Source organism: Eurosta solidaginis, chromosome 2, assembly GCF_040869045.1.
Source record: "Eurosta solidaginis isolate ZX-2024a chromosome 2, ASM4086904v1, whole genome shotgun sequence".
NCBI classification, from domain to species: Eukaryota; Metazoa; Arthropoda; class Insecta; order Diptera; family Tephritidae; genus Eurosta; species Eurosta solidaginis.
In genome coordinates, this window is record NC_090320.1 from 300,269,637 (window position 1) to 300,291,264 (window position 21,628).

Below are 21,628 nucleotides of genomic sequence, written 5' to 3' on the forward strand. Positions count from 1 at the left end.
AACGCAATTACTCCATAAATAATGTAAGGAATACTCCTTTGGGAGTATAGGAGTGTTCCAAAACTAATCTGTATTCATACAAAAAATGTGCTCCAATTAACATTGCGATGTCCTAGGAGAGGAGTAGGTGATCCCACTCTCGCTTTGTTTGCGAGTATTCCGTAGAGTACATACGTGAGAGTACTTTCCAAAGTACTTTCACTGTTGTACTCCATGAAGCACCCACAGAGGATCATATGCCAAAGTACTAAAAAGGAATTGTGTCGGAAAGAATTATCGGAGTGAATTTAATTTAAAATGAAAGTAAATGAAGAGGGGCAATACAACTTTTATATTTATTACTACGAATATTCTTATGTTATTTAGCATTTGCGTGAATAAAGAAACTAATATTTCTCTATACTATAATATGTATACACAAAACCAGTGCGCATTTTATCAGAGTTGCCATACTAAAATTTTATTATCAGTTATGTGTAGGCAATATTTTGCTTTTGGCAACTCTGTTCGATCGTCATCGTGTCGTGATGACGGTCGTTAAAAAACGAGCATTGATCGGTTTATGGTGGTCCGCAAACGCATTGCAAAGGAGTATTGTTAGAGTACTCCAACATGAAGAAAATGGAACACGTAATCCAACAATTTTTGCAGAGCCTCTATTGCGAGTGTCGATCGCAGTCGACAGTCGATCGTTGGGCGTTAATCGACTATATAATGGATAAAAAGTATCTTATATGAATCGAAATATTAAAAAAATATCAAAATCTGTTTCGTACAAGATAACTGCTTTAATAGTTCAAAGATTTGGCGATTAACTTGCATAATAACAAAATTAAATGAAAAAGATGGAATCGACAATTAGTCGATTCTACTCCTATCGACACTCGCAATAGGGCGGAATGCAATCGATTATTGGTGCCGCTAAGGTCGTATCCGTACCGTAGCCAACCAATTGGTTTTTTGGTGTACCGTCCATATCCATAACCTAAAAATATTTCAGTTGGTAAATTTATTAACTTTTTGTATATTTTGTTTGATGTTTTGGATACGATTTTGACTAAGAGACTTCTTTTTTGTGGAATATGTTTGTAATTTTTTGCGTTTTCTTTATTTTTATGAAATTTTCACGATTTTTATGTTAAGGCACCATTAATCGATCACATTGGAGATGGATATGGATATGGGTATGGTTACGACTATGGCGTTAGAGTTAAGGAAGTTTAATTTGGCCTTAAAGCATGTGTGCTAACGTCAAACTGAAAAGTCACGCAGAACAAAAATTGGAACCGTGAAAATTTACTGATAAAATTTATTATTCCCAAGAAAATTGACTTGTATCAATTCTAATTGTATTGTAAAAGGTGGGGTTGTGAAATTCCCTCGGTCAAGATAAGAAATTGCAAGCATAAAGCAGAATGTTAAGACAAGAATTACTGGGGGTATTCGAATTAATCTTGCTGTCTGCACTGATTGCACCAGCCAGACAAGCCAAGTCCGATCCAGGCAAAACAATTAAAACGCTAACGCCGGTATACATTTAAATATAATTCAAAAAACTACTATGGATCTGAATTTCTTATGGTTATTTATAATTTTTGTAAAATTTTCTTTATTTCAATACTTAGAACGCCAATGTGGCTCGCGAACAGAGACCATTACTTACAAATTCTAAAATAAAAGTGAATAGTAAGTTACATACATATCTCGCTACTATAAATATGTTTAAAAAGTTAACAAACCAATAAATACTTAATCCATTTAGTTATATGCGAAAGCCATGAGACTATAGATGTTATTGTAACTTGGACGCTCTTCGAGCGTGAATGTTGGTTTGACAAAAGATTGGTAAGTGGTACCAATTACGCAGGATTGTTTGTTATAAAATTATAAAAGTTCAATAATGTTTGATTGCAGCCAGAAAGTTTATACAATGCTTATGAGCAACAACTACAACTGCAAAATAGATCCGATGTTGGTTTCATTACTATGGATACGAAAAATTCACAATGTCCAATGCATCCAATTCTTTTGCCAGAAAAACCCTGGCCCGTACCAGCTTCTGCTGCTATTTCAGCGATTGACTCTGGACAGTCATCGGCTACTGCAGTTGCATCAGTGGCTGGAAAGGAAGGCAGTGATTCAAAAAGGCATCCAACAGCGGTAAGTATCATGATGCTTACAACTTTGTGTTATGTCCCTTTTTTTAAGAATTTTCAAGTAATTGTGAATATTATAATTTTTATAGCTCTTTATTCACTTAACTTTGAACCCTTTTCGTATACAGAATATCTTTTTAATCATACACCTAAAATACTTCCGTCAGGACACATAAAATTTTACCAAAAGTGAAGAAACTTGTTTTAAGATCGTGTTTTGAATTTACTTATTTACTTAATTGGCGCTTAACCGTCTGAACGGTAACAAGGCGCGCCAGTCGCTCCTTCGCTCCGCCAACCGGCGCCAATTGGTCACACCAAGGGAGTTTAAATCGTTTTCCACCTGATCCTTCCAACGGAGTGGGGGCCGCCCTCTACCTCTGTTTCCATAGGTGGGTTCCGATAGAAACACTTTCTTGGCCGGAGCATCATCTTTTATTCGCATAACATGGCCTAGCCAGCGCAGCCGCTGCGTTTTAATTCGTTGGACTATGTTGACATCTGCGTATAGCTCGAACAGCTCATCATTAAATCTTCGTCGGTACTCGCCATCGCCAATGCGTAGAGGTCCATAAATCTTTCGAAGAACTTTTCTCTCGAACACTCCCAAAGCCGCTTCATCTGCTGTTGTCATGGTCCATGCTTCTGTCCCATATAGGAGGACGGGTACGATAAGTGACTTGTAGAGTATGATTTTCGTTCGCCGAGAGGGGACTTTACTTTTCAACTGCCTACCAGCCTTTGAATTTAATAGAAAGCAAATAAGGAAGTTTTAAGTTTGGACGCAACCGAATATTATATACCCATTTGTGTGCTCTTACATATATTTTAAGGATACATTTAAAGAGAAACATGATGAACATAATGGCTGACCGACTTATAGCGTTTAAAAATCAAAAGTTTTTCAGTTAGAAAAAAGGTTTTCTAAAAAGAAATTTCCTTCCAGTGAGTAGCCTTTGCGACCAGCCAATTGCTTTTTAAGTGGTAATGAGCGTCTCGAAGTACCTGCTGTCATCGAGCAAAGAGTAAGCGCATATGCACATATACAACTCCGAAATCCAGCGAAGAATCACTCTTGCCAATAAATGCTACTTTAGACTAGGTAGGCAATTGAAAAGTAAAGTCCTCTCTCGGCAACCGAAAAACATGTTCTACAAGCCACTTATCGTACCCGTGAAGAGGCTCTGGGACTGTTCGAGAGAAGAGATCTTCGAAAGATTTACGGACATCTCCGTGTTGGCGGTGGCGAGTGCCGAAGAACATTTAATGATGAGCTGTACGAGCTTTACGCAGACATCAACATAGTCCAGCGAATTAAAACACAGCCGCTACCATGTTATGCGAATTAAAGATGACGCTCCGGCTAAGAAAGTTGGCAGAGCGAAGAATCGACTGGCGCGCCTTGTTTGACGGCCATAACCGTTTAACCGGTTAAACGCCAATTAAGTAGGAAAGAGCGTCTCTTTACCCCAAGTGCTGCCACAAGAGATTTGAGGATTTTGTCACGGCTCTGGATTCTAGGTACAATTGCAGATGCATGCTCGCCCAATGTAGATCCTAATCGAACGTCACACCCAGTATTTTTAGTAGTCGGTAGCTTATTGCCACGACGTGGATGTCCATATGGTCGATATTTGTTTTATGTATGTTCTAAATAACGCCGCCAAATCATAGGTCGGTGACAATGTTAGGTTTCTCTAGGCAAAAAACTTGAGAAATGAAGGAGATAGTTGTTTATTTTATTAAATAGGATATTGATTAGTGGGCCGGTTAAGAGAGCTTCGATATGTAGAAGTCAAACAAAGGCGGCGATAGAACATTTTTTTTATTTCCTTGATACCTATCTCCGACATTTCTGTTAAATAAATTACAAAAACAGATATCGCTACTTTGGGAGCATAGGGCAAAAACGAGTTCTCTTGTTCGCCACTAGGAGGCTGGGGTTAGGAATTGCTGCTAAGGGGCTATGTGTGTCGCATCAGCAGCCCTTGAACTCCGATAGAACCCTACCGTGTTTAATTCTTCTGGGTTTGATCTGACGTTCCTGCATTTCACCGATGCCTGCTGATAAGACAGATAATTTCGACATATCGCAATTATTTTTTTTATCCACTCGTCAAGTTTCATCACTTCATCAGTATTTGTTAAAACATTGTGGATATATCGTCAACAATGCTGTAAAAGCTGCTTACTCCATCCAGCAAAATTTCACAGTAGAACGAAAAAGCTCTTCTATTGCATGACAAGTTAAAATGTATTGAAATCTTATGGAGTTAGCAGTTTTTCATAATTTTTTTGGAGTTAGTGATTCTGGACAATAAACACATACTTTTCTCTTACCACCATATACAGAAATCGTCTCCTGTTGCGCGTATTTTTAAGCGCGACAGTCGAACTATTTTTTATGAGAAAAGAAAACACAATTTTTATTTAGCAGCGTGAGCGCTTTAAAACTTTTGTATTCTTTCGCTATATTTTTGCAACTGTAACTCACTGCACAAGTGAAAATGATTTTTATGCCGGTCAAAGTGGCCTGACATTACAGTTAGTTTTTAGTAAATATTTAGTAAATGACATAGTATATGAATGTTCAAGTTTGCATGTATGGAAATGAGAAGAGAAACTTCAAATAGTAATGATATAAGTACATGTGAAACATATGCGTATGTGTATGAATTTAATGTTAATAAATAAACGAGCCAGAACTCCATACCAAGCGACTTAGGCATTGCTTACTGCTCGGCCGTAGTTTTTTGTCGGTAACACTCCCGCCCCCGTAAACGAGCTTCCTAGAGTTTGTTTACTCTGTTCAGTACCGACATCCAATATTGCTATTTTTACGATCGGTCGATGAAGTATTCCTGATTTAGTCGCTACCATAGCACTTCTCACTTGGCCGTCCTTTGCTCTTACAACATCCACGATTATCCCCTTTGGCCAACTATTTCTCGGTAGGTCTTGGTCTGCAATTACTACAATATCACCAACACATGCCGGGCGTTTTTTCACAAACCATTTGGTACGTCGAGAGATTACTGGTAAATATTCCCGCACCCATCGGTGCCAAAAACGGTCGGCAAACTGCTGAGTCAATTGCCAATGTTGCCGCAGACTAAGGGTGTTGCTACCTATTGGCTTGTAGCCATCCGATGACCCAATCAGCAAATGATTCGGGGTGAGAGCCTCATCGTCACTACTTTCCAAGGAAACAAATGTAAGTGGTCGTGCATTTAGTATGAATTCGACCTCGCTCAGGGCACTCCGCAGGCTTTCGTCGGTAAAGCTTGTTGACGGTAGTATCTCAAATAGCACTTTCTTGACTGATCGCACGAGCCTTTCCCATGCGCCTCCCATATGAGGGGTACCTGGTGGATTAAATCTCCATTTTACTTCATCGAAAGAAGATACTACAGCAGCCCAATCCGTGTCTTTGAGGTTTTCGCAGATGATCTTCTCTGACGCTTTAAAATTGGTGCCATTGTCCGAGAATATCTCCCTTGGATACCCGCGCCAAGATACGAAATTACATATTGCCATGACACTAGAGCTGATATCTAAGCTATGAGCGACTTCAATGTGCACAGCTCGTAACGTTAAACACGTGAATATAACGCCCCACCTTTTTTCTCGCCTTCTACCGACGGCGACGAATAAGGGACCAAAATAATCAATACCAACATATGTGAAGGGCCTCTCAAATGCAGCAATCCTTGCCGCTGGCAGTGTTGCCATTTGTGGCGGTTGTGGCATAGTACTAGCGTTTTTACATTTTTGACATTCCCAACGTACCTTCTTATACAATGCTCTCAGTCGGTTTATAAAATACATACCACGAATCTTGTTAATTACTGTCTCATGCATCTGGTGATGAAATTTTTCGTGGACCCAACGAACGATTAAGAAAGTTATATGATGAGAGTTCGGCGGCACTGCTACGTTTTCGTGGTTATTTAAGTGTTCAGTTCGGCTCTGGCATCGTATTATGCTGTCCGTATCTAGGTAAACATTCAGGGTAAAGAGTTTGCTTGATTTTTCAATTGTCTTACCGCTTTTGAGACAGCATATCTCTTCACGATAATCTGTGGACTGAGCATACCTGATTAGGATACGTTGCGCTCGATGAATCATATCAACATCGATGGCTGTTTTTCGCTCTTTTGCTTGCACAACTGAGTATAAGCGGTCGATGTATAATAAGAACGTAGCCACAGCTCGATATAAGCGTTTCCAGCTTGAGAAATGATCCACATTGAGTAGTAGGTTAAAAGCAGGTGTCTGCTTCATATGCAATATGTAGTGTTTTACTTCCGAGTCGTCGCCTTCTTTGAGGGTTGATTCTTCGCACTGCGGCCAAGCTTCCGCATTCGACATTAAAAAATCCGGGCCGGTATACCATAGGTGGTAGTCATGATGTCCAGTTATTTTCGTAGCTAAATCGGCTGGATTATACTTCGAAGGAACCCATAACCATTGACTTACATTTGATGCCTCTTGAATTTCGCCTATTCTGTGCATGACGAATTGGTGGAAGTTTTTAGGATCCATTCGCATCCATCTTAGCACCGTCTTCGAATCAGTCCACCAATATTTAGATCTTATGCCAATACGTTGTGCGTTGCTTACCATGTTCGCCAGTCTAATGCCTGCTACCGCTGCCTGTAACTCCAACCTGGGTATCGATAATGGTTTTAGTGGCGCGACTTTAGACTTGCCGGCCACGAGAGTAACCTCAACGTCGTTTCCCTTGGATACACGTAAGTAGCAAACTGCAGCGTACGCATTTTCGCCAGCGTCGACGAACGTGTGAAGCTGAACGTCTTCAGCGTCTTTCAGCAATAACGAATAACATCGAGGTATTTCGACAGCTGTTATTAATGGCATAAGGGTCTTCCATTGGTTCCATTTGTTGATTAGATTGTCACGCAGCGGGTCGTCCCAGGCGATTCCAGAACGCCACACATCTTGCATCAAGATTTTCAACCCCACGGTGTAGCAACAGACAAATCCGAGAGGGTCGAATATCGACATTAGAACTTGGAGGGCCTCTCTTTTCGTAGGTGTGATCCGTTCGTTAACGACGTCTCGTCGAAGTCTTGCAAATCTGAAAATATATTTAAATTTATTGCTTATGGGATCCCAAAACATACCCAGAAGTTTCGTGGTTGATCCCCATTCCTTAACGGACTGAATTGAGCTAGGATCATTTTCGAGCTGCTCTACGACGAATTCTGAATTTGAAGACCAGCCGCGTAAATTGAAGCCAGCACCCTTGTGAATTCGTTTTACTTGTTGAGCTAACTCTAGCGCGGATTAAATCGTCGTCTCCACAGTCGATAACATCATCCACGTAATGACTTCTTTTAACGGCTTCTGCGGCACGAGGAAGTTCGTGCTTAAAATCATCAGCATTCCTGTCGCGTATGTAGTGAGCAATAAATGGCGCGCAATTTAGGCCAAAGGTCAGCGCCTTCATGACGTAAATGCTTGGCTGTTGCGGATCATCGCCGTCGTCGCACCACAAAAATTGCTGAGCATGCATGTCACTGTCCTGAACGTTGATGCGGTGAAACATCTCCGCAATATCGCCACATATAGCAACTCTTCCCACTCTGAAAGACAATAAAATAGTAACGAGCGGGTTAAGTAAGTCTGGGCCACTCAGCAGGAAGTCGTTGAGTGAAGCTCCGTTCACCTTCGCTGCAGCATCCCACACCATTCGAAGCTTACCAGGCTTATTTGGATTTTTTACAATGAAGATAGGCAGGTACCACATTTTATCCTTTGCAACAGCAGTATCTGTATGGGGAAGCTTTATTGCGTAACCTTTTGTGACCAAGTTATTGATCTCCGCTTGGATGTTTGATTTTAGCACGGAGTCTTTAACGAATTTTCTTTGCAAACATAGTAATCGCTTCATAGCATAAGCATAGCTATCTGGTAGCGATACATTTGAGTTTCGCCATGGCAACCCAACTTCGAAGTGATTGTCGACCCTTCGAAAAGTATTTCTCACAATACTTACGGCTTTAGTATCCTCCTCCGATAGCAGCTGAGTAGGTTTGGATGACTCTAATGAGAAGTATTCTTTCATACTCTCGTGTAACTCGTCGTATCTTTTTTGACAATCGCACGTGTGCACGCTTAGTCGATATTCGCCAATTTGTCTTGAATTACACCCTTGTAATGTCCATCCCAAACGCGTCTTTGACGCTATGGGTTGGAACCATGTTCCTTCCCTGGTTTTGAGAGGAATTGCCAGTTTCCAGTTGTCAACACCGATTAACAATGAGGGCTTCACATTCGTGTATGATACAATTGGCAATCCTGCTAAGTATGGATATTGGCGCACCATCGCGGATGCATCGATTGACTGAGCTGGAAGATCCAGATCGTCGACAGTGTGTATATTTTTCAAAGTGTACTTTCTGTCATCGTTCACACTGGAAATTTCTGCAGCAGCTCTTACAGAATTTTCTTCAACACGAGTTGTGTTGCCTGTCCACCTTAGACAAATAGGGTCTCGTTCACCTTCCAAACGAAGTTCATTTAGAATTCTCTTTTCCATTAGTGTCACGGATGAACCTTCGTCTAAGAATGCGAATGTTTCCACTACTTTGTTTTCCGAATAAATTTTAACTGGAATGATTCGGAAGAGTGGTTGCATTTGTTCGCGATCACTGCTGTGTGCGTTTGTCTGTCCGTCAGAGGGTTTATTCACGTTTGTACTCACGGCACTGGTTTTATCGTGACTCATTTTATGTAATAACTGATGGTGTTTTATAGTGCAGCCATCTACTCCACAAACCTTATTTAAAGTACATTTGCGTCTATGCGGATTCAAGCATTGGCGGCACAGACTCTTTGCTTTCACTTCCTCCCACTTACGTTGGAGTGGTAGACTTCTAAAAACGTCGCATTGAGTCACTTTGTGGGCAGAGGTTTTGCATATTATGCATTGTTTACCCTTTGGTACATTATGAGTTGCTATAGAATGCGACGGGTTTGCGTCGATTGTGTGCGTGTTGACCGTAGCATTGCTTTTAGTTGGTGCAAGAGATACGACAGTACTGGCTGCTTCGGCTAGATGGTATAGCCAGTCGCTGAACTGTTTCACGACGGGAATCGTGTCGTCTTTTGGTTGGACTGCCCAATTCAACTTTTGGCTATTGGGAAGCTTATCAACTAACTCCTTTACTAGCAGCGGGTTATGCATATGCGCATGCATTTGGCAACCTTCCATTGTAGCGCAAATGTTTCTGACGCAAAGTGGAAATTCAATAAGGCCTTCCAGCTTATCTTTAAGTGCTGGCAAGGCTCGAGCTTTACTTATTGCGCGCTCAAGGATATGCTCAGGTCTACCAAAACACATTCTAAGGGTCTTTATGATCTCTGGAACCATTGCTGGTAGAAATAACTTACTTTTCACCATCTCTCGCGCCTTACCTTTAAGACTCGCTTGCAATCTAATTAAGTTTTCAGCATCATTGTACCCTGCAACAGTAGTGCTGTTTTCGAAGCTGCTAATAAACAGCGGCCATTCTTCGGGGTCGCCGTTGAAGACCGGAAGCTGTTTGGGGATAGCTTGCCTCGCTGCTAACTGTCCAGGTGTAGGTCCGTGGATGGGCAGTAAACTTGAAACATTTGAAGAAGGCGACTCAGCACATTGCGAGAGAATCTTGTATTTGTTATCCAAGTATAACTGCTGAATTTTCATTTCTTCTTCCAATCTTTCAAGCTGCAGATTCCTACACATTTCGGTGTATAATGGCACCTGCAGGCCTTGAGACGTTCGCATATCTACCTGCCGCATGGGTGGAAATGCTTTCGGCTGATTGTACGGTATACCAGTTGCAGAAATGCCGGCGCTGGTCGATGCGAATTGTAGCGGCTGCGTTAACAGCGCTGCTTGATTATGCTGTGACGTCAGCATTGAACTAGATGGCGGCTGCAGTGCTTGTACTGAGGTATTAATGCCAAAATTCCAGTTTGTATGACCCAAAGTGGAGAACGTCGTTGACACTGATGGTCGAGTGTAACCAGCGGTGATGGTGGAAATTACTGGGGTAGCTGTTGACATTAGTAGCGGATTAGCTCTTGATTCCGAAGTACTTGCTGTTGTTGGCAACGGTGAAAAATGCACGTGCCGGTTACCTTGCTCGGCAGTTGGCGATGATGAAGAAACGGGTTGCGCGTTGGTGGTTGGTGTATTGGTCTGGCAGTTTTCACAACTCCAGCTTACGTTAGCCACATTGCTATCTACTCCGACACAGTGAAAGTGGTACCAGGCGTCGCAGGAGTCACACTGGACCATGCTCTCTGTATCCGTTTCGTCACACTTTTGGCAATTATTGCCTGTTGATTGTTTTTCTTCATTTACCATGATAGCTAAGATTCCCGGATTTTATCAAGAGTCGGTTCGCGAACTTAATAAACGTAAATAGAAAAGTTTTAAAGATTTGTTGCGCGTATTTTTAAGCGCGACAGTCGAACTATTTTTTATGAGAAAAGAAAACACAATTTTTATTTAGCAGCGTGAGCGCTTTAAAACTTTTGTATTCTTTCGCTATATTTTTGCAACTGTAACTCACTGCACAAGTGAAAATGATTTTTATGCCGGTCAAAGTGGCCTGACATTACAGTTAGTTTTTAGTAAATGACATAGTATATGAATGTTCAAGTTTGCATGTATGGAAATGAGAAGAGAAACTTCAAATAGTAATGATATAAGTACATGTGAAACATATGCGTATGTGTATGAATTTAATGTTAATAAATAAACGAGCCAGAACTCCATACCAAGCGACTTAGCCATTGCTTACTGCTCGGCCGTAGTTTTTTGTCGGTAACATCTCCCATTCCACCATTATAAAATAGTCGGTTTAAGTTAAACGACGAGCTTTTACAGCATCGTTAACGATCTCAATTTATGCTCAAGTTATAGTATTAATGGATTGAACTTTTTTTTTTTTTTTGTTTGAGTTTGGGATTTGTTGGCCAGAGAACTTGTCTCCACACGCCAGGTATTTCCTCTTAGATAAATTATTCAGATTAAATGATTTAATGGTTTACTCCAAGTACGATAAATTTTAAGTTTTTCAACTGTTTTATTAATTTTTTATCATGTCGATTCCCTCACTATCCGCCATTTTGTTCTCAACCGCATGAATAGCGTCCTTTTATAACACGCGGTTGAGCTGTGGGGAAACGAACTTGACGCGACGACGTTAAAAAACGAAGTGTGTGGATTGAACTTTGTTCATCTTAAACATGTCCTTGGTAAAGTATCGTGGAAAAGTAGCGAGGTAAAGTATCGATACTTTACTCAGCACTTAAAAAAAAACATTTTTCATTTCATTTCATTTATTAAAAGAAATATACATAAGCACAATAAGATCATGTATGATCTTTATAGTACAACAGACATTAAATAACAGGATAATAATAAAACATTCAAGCTTTAAATTTAAAACATTAACCTAACCTATTTAAGGTATATAAAATAACCTGCTAGACAGAGCTGACGGAAACTCCAACACATTAACAAAATTTTTGACATCACTAATACACTCGCATAAATTTTTCCTTTTATTCGTATGGAAAACCATGGTATGTATGTGTATGCATACACGTATACAGAATGTTTACATCAGGTTTGTCATGTCGCCTCTAACAACCTGATAGAAACTTTGCTTTACGCCCTGATGTAAATTTCCATCAGCCATATCTGTCAATTGATGCCTTAAATGACAGACAGCTGCCTAGCAGGGTAACATATGATGGAAACCAAAACAGATTCATAACAGAAATGCTCTTTACAATTCAAAAAAAAAAAGAAAAAAAGTTAAACATTAGCAAATATTCGCTCACAACGCTTACGAAAAACAATTAGGAAAATAAAAATGAACTTAGTATTAAAATCGGTTATATGTAAATATACAGCAAGCTCGCAATAAGCTATTTTCGAAAACAGAATTTCTAGTTGGGTACCAGAATACTTAAAATAATAATAATAATAATTGATTAGAAGATATGTAGTAAAACTCAGTTTCGAATCAAGACATTCATTGACGAAAGAACGAACATATAACATTCTTAAAGTTGCCTTTACTTAAGCTATTGCGAATTGAGTTCGGGATGGAGTTCCATATGCGGATAGCATTGACAAAGAATAGCCTTGCAGAGTTCAAATAGTTATAGTTTGGTAAAATTATGTCACATATGCGAGCAGACTGCGAGAGAGTCAACTTGTTATACCATAATACGATAAAGGAAAATGCAGTTCCTCGATCTAAGGTAATCAGAGACCTCACAACCTAACAGACGAGCCCTCCATTCAGATACATGGTCAAATCGTGCTAAGCCAAAAACATATCGCGTTACATGATTGAAGGCTACATCAATTTTGTGTGCAGACCTGGAATCTAGTTTGCTGTATACACATTCCGCATAACAAATAATTGGCAATATTAATTGTATAGCCAACTTTCTCCTTATTCCTAGCGGGGTAAAGGCCGCCGATACTCTTAAGTTTCGTAGGGTATAGTAAACTTTACTGATGACAGAATTAACATGATGAACACAGGACAGACTAGAATTTATGACGAAGCCCAGATTCGTCGCTTTAGAAACATATTTCAGACAGTTAACATTAATGTAAAGATTTGGTAGATCCTGAAAGTTAATGCTTTATTGAAATGGGAAGTACATACGATTTAGCACTGTTAAGGGCAAGGAGATTCGTCGATGCCAAATGGGATACGGATGACAAGTCACTGTTAAACTTGGCATAAAGTTCAGAGGCTTGCCCCAGCATTGCTGACATAGATCTGGGTATCATCTGCGTAGGCATGTATCTGCGCATGCTGACAGGTGCTGAAGATGTCATCTATAAATAGACAAAATAATAGCGGTCCCAATATAGAACCTTGCGGTACACTAGCGAGTAATGGCCTAATGTCAAATAATTCCGATCCAACCTTAACACGCTGCGCTCTACCCCCCAAGTAGCTCATCATTAATTTTACCGCAGAGTCACTAAATCCGAAGTAAGCTTTCAGCTTCATACATAGCAAACTATGGTTAACTGATTCAAATGCCTTTGAAAAGTCGGACATACACAACAATGTTAATTCATTTTTGTCATAGGATAGACGTATGCCATCCAGAATTTTTATAACAGCTTTAGCGCAGCTGTGCTTAGATCTAAACCCCGGCTGCAGCGGTGAAAGCAATTTGTATACAGTTATATGCGAGTGGATTAGCTCAGATAACAGGGACTCAAGGGTCTTCGATAGAGCGGGAAGGATGCTTATGGGACGGAAATCAGACGGACTACTAGCACTTTTATTTTTAGCTACCGAAAGAATGATTGCAAGCTACCATGCACCAGGGTAATACAATGGTTGATGATTTGTGTTAGGGTTGGCAAAATATGAGGAAGAATTATTTTTAGAAATTTTACCGGGATTCCATCTGCACCAATCGCGTTTGAGCGGATCTTACAAACACATCTTGCTGAAGCGATGCAGGTGGAGAGGGTATGAGCTGGGAAATGGTGGCGCTGGGTGAGGAAGTACGATTTACAAATATATCATTAAGCTCATCAGGGTTAAGGGAACAATTTAGATTATCTTTAACATACACAGGGAGGTTTTTTAAATTACGCCAGAGGACATTATTTGGCAGCTCGGAATTTAACATTTTACCAAAATACTTGCGCTTTTCACGTTTGATAACGACAGTAGTTTCATTTCGAACATTCTTATAGGTACGCCAGTTCAAATCTATCCGATTCTTTTTCCACACTGCATAGGCCATGTTGCGTTTTTAATCATAGTAGGAACAGTTGTATTGAACCATGGGCACGAGGACGACTTTCTTTGAAAACAACGCATTGGTACATGGGTATAGTAAAGAGTGAGTACCGCTTCATTTAAAAATTTGAGTTTATCGTTTACATCAGATAAACTCCAGCAATCGGCCCAGTAAACACGAGATATATCAGTAATCAAGCTGTTAAGATTAAGCGAGCGATAGTCAGGGAAGCTATATAACACCGCCACTCCTCCACCCTTTCTATTCAGTCTATCATTTCGATATAATTTATAGCCCTCTATTTCAAAGTGTGCGTCTCTTAAGTCATGTCTAAACCAGGTCTCTGATACGCAAATAACATCCACAGATGACCGCTCAAACGTTCTCCTAACCAGATCCATTTTCTCATAATTAAGACTTCGTGCATTAAAATGCACAACATTAAATTCTCTTTGTCTACTGCACATGATCTTTAAAAGTGCAAGACTATTTTCATCGATGCTTTCCACTGTTCAGTATCATTTAGATAGCATAAGTTAAAAGCAACCCTAGGATAATTACAAATAAACCGAAGTAAAGATATCACACAGTAACTGAGTTTAATTACACCTTCAAAATATATATATATATATATATATATTATATAATTTACGCCAGATATATATATATATATATAACCTATACAACAACATACCATTACTATATTAAATACAACTCTAGCGAAAATGCTGAAAACCTTCAATACTCCTTATTTTTAGTGGTGGGCTGTTTGTTGACCTGTCCGTTCTTACATGTACCATACCTCTCATAGTAAATACCGATACTAGGCTTCCTTTACGTCGCAGCTTAATGGCCTCTTGCAGTAAAAGTATATTCTCCCTAATGAGGCTCTCGTATATATGAAAGGGCCCCCCAATGCCGATTGGACGCAAAGGAATCACAGATTTGATTTTATTGCGATGTTCTTTAAAAGCTCGCACGGTACGGTTGCGGTTAAGAGGAGAGTGAAATTTTATTATGACTGCACTGTTCAGTGTAGTACTCGACGCCTTAGTACGGAAAATATCCCTGATCTGCGGAGCCATAAACTCAATTGAGAGACAGACCTGGTTGAAAATACTTTTTAAGTTTTCGCCCTCACCGAACGGAATTCCGAAAACAACGGCATCCACCGCAATATCAGGTGCAGCACTCCTCTTTAATACATCCTCTAAATGACCTTTCATTAACGCAAGATCCCCTCTGTTTTCTGATCATTAGTTTCCAATACAGCAATCCGGACAGACTTGTCCGAAACACTTTTAATTAGTGGCCGCAAGTGCTCAGTGTGCTGTTGAACTTTCTCTTCCAGCTCCTTCAATTTGCCGAATACAGCTGCAAGAGTAACACCTGCCTAGCCGGCGCTTTACAGAGGGAGGAGCAGTAGACGCCATTATGGATTATAGGGTACTCAGAACTTTATTCTATTTATACTTGCGAGTACTTTATGAATTAATAAGTACACCTGGTCACCGTAATTTAAATCAGCTGCAGAAAGATGGGTCACACACAGGTAGCGCCCTGATACGTTGGTCAACGTATTTGCAAACTTCTTCGCGCTAAATGTTATTGAAAAAAATATAATTTAGCACCTTTCTATATTTGCAGCAAATCCAAAAGGACAGTGCGAATTGATGAAACTGCGCGATTTTATACAAAAGTCGACTAAGTTCTACTAAGTGCAATGCACTTAAAAACAAGAAATTATTTATTGAAATTTGCAAGCAAAAAACTTTTGAATCACGTAGCCAGAGTTGCCAGAGCTGACAGATGTTCGCTTAAGTACGAAATACTCGAGTATTTTAGGAAAAGTATCGATACTACTCACTCAGTATTCGTATCGTTCTATCACAAAGTATGCCCGTCTATTAAACAGTAGGTTTAAGTCCCCGAAAAAGTTACATCAAAATACTTAAAAAAACGTTTTTTAAACGCAGCCTTCTCGGCAGTGGTTTGGCAAACACATCGAGTGTTTCAGCATGGAAAAGCTTCTCAATCTTGAAGCTCTATTGTTGTAGTGATAAGGATACTCCCCGAACCTTTTGGGAGTGTTATCGATGTTCATGATCCTTTGCCGGATATAGATCCAGTAAGTTGCGGCTACAAGCACCATTAAGGTACTAACGCGACCATCTCGGGAACGATTTAGTATGACCACATGGAACCTTCTAGGCCATAACGCCCACCCACCACCTAGATCCATGGGGAACTTGGGGTGCCAGAGCCTCGGATGCTAAGGAAACAGGATTCCGTAAGAATTGGTGAGCTTGACAATTGGGTTGGAAAAGCTATAAATTGCGCTGGGAACCCTCGAAAGGGTCGGGCTACACCATCCCTTGAATCAGTTTGGTTTTTAGTCACCTCTTACGACAGGCATACCTGCCGCGGGTATATTCTAAGCCCCTTAACTCGCTGGGGATTCTGTTTGCAGAAGTTATTGTTCGCAGTCGTAAAAAATTAAAAGTACCTCACCACAAATTGAAAGAGAAGCTCCGCTTAATTTTTCTTGTTGATACATCACGTTGTTGTTGTTGTTGTATTAACGATAAGGGCTAACGAAGGTTTTGGGGAGAGTTATCTATGTTGATGGTCCTTTGCCTGATACAGATATGCTACGTTCCGGTAACAAAGCACCATAAAGGTAATCGCTCGACCATCTCGGTAACTATTAATATGACTATTTTACCTTTCCTAGTAACTTTCAACGATTTGTTTGTCCCAAAATAACTTAGCTAATCTTTTGCAAACCCTACTTTAATTTTTATTTTTCGTTTTCCCCTGTTTTATCCGTTCAATAAATTTGTATTTAGCATGGACGTTAAATTAAAATATTTAAAACATCCGCATAAGTAGTCTAAAATATTGCGGAGTTATTATTAAAGAATTTCTAATTTTTTATCCAGTTTTGGTTTACGGACAAGAGGGTATTTCCGTAATTTCCATGGCAAAGGTTCGTGCGCCAAGATGAACAAATTTTACTTGATGTTTCAACATATTTGTTTTAGAATCTAAAAAGTTGCTTTTATTTATTCCTACTTTTTGTATACATTAAAGGATATAAAATACATATGTGCATGCAAATAGTTATTTAGTTTACATGGCAAGAAATTTGAACCTAAATTTTAAACCGTTCATCATGACAGACAAGGCGACAGCTGTCACGTTGTCTGAATTTTTCCCAAATTATTAAATAAATTACTTACTTAACTAGCGCTTTACCGTTTAAACGGTTATGGCCGTCGCTTCTTCTCTCTGCCAACTGACGCCAATTGGTCACACCAAGAGAGATAAAATCGTTTTCCAGCTTAAATAAATTATAAATTGCTTCAAAAAAATGTTTTCATACATTTAAAAGCAATGAGGGCAAACCCCGCTTAATTCATACAAATAAATAACATTGGTTAATTCTTTGTAGTTCTATAAATAGAACAAAAGCAAAAACACCAGTTTCGTTGAAACCGCCACCAATAAAAAGCATAACTTTAACACATGATTACATATCGTATGTACTGTGCAAAGGATTTAAAGAAAGTTTACAACAACTATGACATGACGTGGTTGAATGCGTTTGTAACACTTGAACCATCGCAGGAGTGCGGGTTCAAATCCCACTCCCGGCAGAAAAGGCTTTGAAGAGATTTTCAAGGTATAATCGAAACAGCTGTCGCCTTGTTCGTCCTGATGTCACATTGTTTAAATTTTTCCCACATTATTAAATAAATTAATTCAATTTAGGTCAGTTTAGGTAAGTTAAGTTTAATTTAATTTACTTTTTTTATTTAAATTTTTTCTATGTTCGTACCATATACATATATAATACTTCTATATCAATACCTTCCTATCTTCCTAATGTGCAAATTTTCTGTGAATCATTATTTGCTGAAACTGTGCAAATGTATGTTCTGCGCATGCGCGGGCTTTGTTAGTGTTAGTGAATTGTAGTAGCGTGTGTAAAAAAAGTATTAAAGGGGTGAAACGGGTCACTATCCCCTTTACCGGACTTCTGCATACTAATTGTTAAACTTCAAAACTTTTTCTGCTTTTCTGCGCGCTTCGAGGGAGATCTTAAGGCCACAATAGGGGTGGACGGTTGGCGCAAGGGTGCGCAAATGGCGGACGGGGCGATACATGTGTACACAGATGGTTCCAAGGTAGTGGAAGGAGTAGGGTCTGCGGTGTACTGTGCTGATCCGGAAATAAGCAGACCTACAGGCTGCCGGATTACTGTAGCGTTTTCCAAGCGGAAATATTAGCCGTAACCAAAGCAGTGGAAACCCTGGAAGAGAATAGCTTAAGCTGCAATCGTGTTAACTTTTATATTGACAGTCAAGCAGCAATTAAGGCAACAATCTCGCATAGCACAGCATCTAAATGCATGTTAGATTGTAAGCAGTCTCTTGAGAGAATCGGGACAGGGAGAAGAATACATCTATATTGGGTCCCAGGGCATATGGGAATAGAAAGGAATGAAAAAGCGGTAGAACTAGCTAAAAAGGGCGCATCCCTTGAAGCTTGCTCCGTAGACGTCCCAATTACTCTGGGCGAGATTAAGCGAAGGCGAGAGGTGCACATGACCGACCAAACGGGAAAGGCGTGGGTTCAAGCGCGGGGCTGTAAAGTGTCGAAGATTATGTGTAGGTCTTACAACCTTAGATTAACAAAGTTGCTTCTATCATTAAAAAGAGAGGACTGTAGACTCATGACGGGTATTCTGACTGGACGCTGCCTTCTGGCGTCACATGCCTTTAAATTAGGCTTGGTCAGTGATAGCAGATGTAGGAAGTGCGGGTTGGAGGAGGAAACGATCGAGCACGTTCTGTGCTCGTGCCCTGCACTTACCAGGCTAAGACTCCAGCTATTAGGAGTGATACAGCTGTCACATCTAGAAGCAGCAAGTGGCTTAAGTCCTAGGAAGCTTCTAGTATTTGCCAAGAGGACGGAGTTATTTTATAACATAAAAATGTCAATTGGAAAACAAAAACAAATAAATCGAGCTGTTGCTGTGCAATGATTACCAAATATATAGAAATGACCGCTTGAACAGAGTTGGAGGTGGAGTTTTGCTCGCGGTACATTCTTCTATACCTTCCGCTGAGGTAAATTTACCTGTTATTGAAGCTACGGAATTTAAGTGCATTAGAACCCAGCTGGGAATAGGTTTTACCTATATTGCCATTTGCTATATCCCACCATCTTCAGATCCCTCGGTGTATATGAACCATATTTCGTTACTGAAAGATATCAGTTCATTGTTGAAGCCTATTACTCGATAATTGTCTTGTGTGATTTTAATCTTCCGCACGTATCATGGACCACATCCGACCATGGTATTGTACCGGTTTCTTCGAAATTCTCCAGCGTCGACTTTTTAGCAGAAATAACTGAACTTTGCCTAAGACAGATAAATATAGTTCCAAACATGTACGGGAGGGTACTTGATCTGGTATTTGTTGATGATACGCCAAAATCCATTCTTAGGAGGGGTGAACCTCTTACTGTACCTGAGGATCCTTACCATCCTTCGCTGGAAATAGTTTACGAATTGGAAGAAAGTTCTCGGAGTTGCACTACCACAGAAAACGACTCTAGTTTTAGATTCGAATTCGCGAAGGCTAATTTTAATAAACTCAACCAAATTTTATCTACAATAGTTTGGCCCAAATACGGTGCAGATATTGACAAAAACGTTTCTGACTTCAACGCCGTCATTCACGCTATTCTGGACAGACATGTACCTAAGCGTAAACGTGTTTTCACTGACCTAGTCTAAATATGGTACACCAAAGAACTGAAATCTTTAAAAAACAAAAAAACGCGTTCCTTCAAGCTGTACAAGAAGACGGGGTCACACTCCGACTACTTGAAGTACTCTATATTGCGTCATAAATATTTTGAATTAAATAAAAAGTGTTACAATACCTATCTCTGTGCCATGAAAAAGAAAATAACTTGCAATCCGAAAGCTTTCTATAATTTCGTGAACTCTAAACGTAGGGTTAAAGGCTTTCCTTCTGGTATGAAATACCGTGATGATTTCTCTAGCAACGATCAAGTTATTGCTAATTTATTTGCACAATTTTTCAAATCTAACTATTCCGCTGAATTAATTTCTTTGTCTAGTGAATACCCGTATGAACTTGACTCACTTAACGCAATTAATATTCCATCAATATCTCCAGAAGAGGTTCTTACATATTTAACTTCTTTGAAGGAATCTTATAAATACGGTCCTGATCTAATTCCCACATGTTTTCTCAAAAGATGTGCAGAACACATTTATCTGCCCCTAACTGATTTATTCAACATGTCCCTAAAACATGGAGTTTTTCCTTTTGCTTGGAAGAAATCTTTTCTAATACCCCTCCACAAAAACGGCAGTAGGTCATGTGTAGAAAATTATCGAGGAATTGCAAAATTGTCTGCCATCCCAAAGGTGTTTGAAGCCATTGCTACTAATCAGCTAACATTTTCCATCTCTGCATTGATTGCAAACTCTCAACACGGATTCTGTAGAGGCAAATCTACCATTACCAACCTACTTGAATTCACAACGCATGTTTCTAATGGATTTAGAGAAAATCTTCACACCGATGTTATTTACACTGATTTCAGTAAAGCATTTGACAAAGTTTCCCATTCATTGCTTATCCACAAGCTGGATCGACTTGGTTTCCAACCAGGTCTCACTCAGTGGATATCTTCTTATCTCTGCGGTAGAACGCAACAAGTAATTTTTAAAAATACTCTTTCAGAGGTCATTAATGTTCCCTCTGGCGTCCCACAGGGCAGTCATCTCGGTCCAATTCTGTTCTTGCTATTTATTAATGATATCTGTACCATAATAAAATATTCCAAAATTTTAATGTACATATGCTGATGATGTAAAACTTTTTAGGTCTTATGAGTCTATTGAAGAACGTCCATTGCTTCAAGCGGATTTAAACTGCTTAGTTGCTTGGTGCAACGCGAATTCAATGCCGCTGAACATTAGTAAATGTAAGTTCATGTGCTTCTCTCGGAGATCTTTGCCAGCAGCCTCTTACGTAATTGATAATTTTTGTCTTGCATCAGTAAATTATTTTGTTGACTTGGGAGTTACGATGGATGCTAAACTTAGTTTCAACCTTCATATTATGACTACTGCCAATAAGGCTAGAGGTGTTCTATCATTCGTGAAGAGATGGTCTAAAGAATTTAGTGACCCTTATGTAACCAAAGCCCTTTTTACCACATTAGTTAGGCCGATACTAGAATACGGATCAGTAGTCTGGAATTCGCGATATCAAGTTCATGCAGATAGGCTTGAGTCAATACAGAAGCAATTTTTACTTTTTTCTTTAAGGAATTTTCATTGGGACTCTGCATATAATCTTCCACCTTATACTAGTCGGTTAAGGCTTATCAATCTTCCAACTCTCGCTAGCCGTAGAGAAATGCTAGGAGTATTATTTATGGCTAAACTACTGAATGGACTAATTTCTAGCCCCTTTCTTTTGAACGAAGTAAACTTCAATGTCCCATCACGAGCGTCAAGACATTACAAACCTCTTCTTTTGAGGGAGTGTAGAACTAACTTCGAATTAAATGAACCTTTCCGGTGTTTGTGTTATGATTTTAAC

At 39.6% G+C, this 21,628-nt stretch overlaps 1 protein-coding gene across 1 annotated transcript in view; it reads left to right on the top strand.

The window, feature by feature from the left end:
* The first annotated feature begins 1,256 nt into the window (after positions 1-1,256).
* Positions 1,257-21,628, top strand: part of LOC137241307 (transmembrane protein 87A) — a 28,097-nt gene continuing 7,725 nt past the window's right edge. Inside the window, exons 1-4 of the mRNA XM_067768771.1 lie at positions 1,257-1,529; positions 1,626-1,686; positions 1,763-1,845; positions 1,915-2,160. Of these exons, the coding sequence (XP_067624872.1) occupies positions 1,416-1,529; positions 1,626-1,686; positions 1,763-1,845; positions 1,915-2,160 (504 nt within the window). The 5' untranslated portion in view covers positions 1,257-1,415. The remainder of the gene's footprint in view (positions 1,530-1,625; positions 1,687-1,762; positions 1,846-1,914; positions 2,161-21,628) is intronic.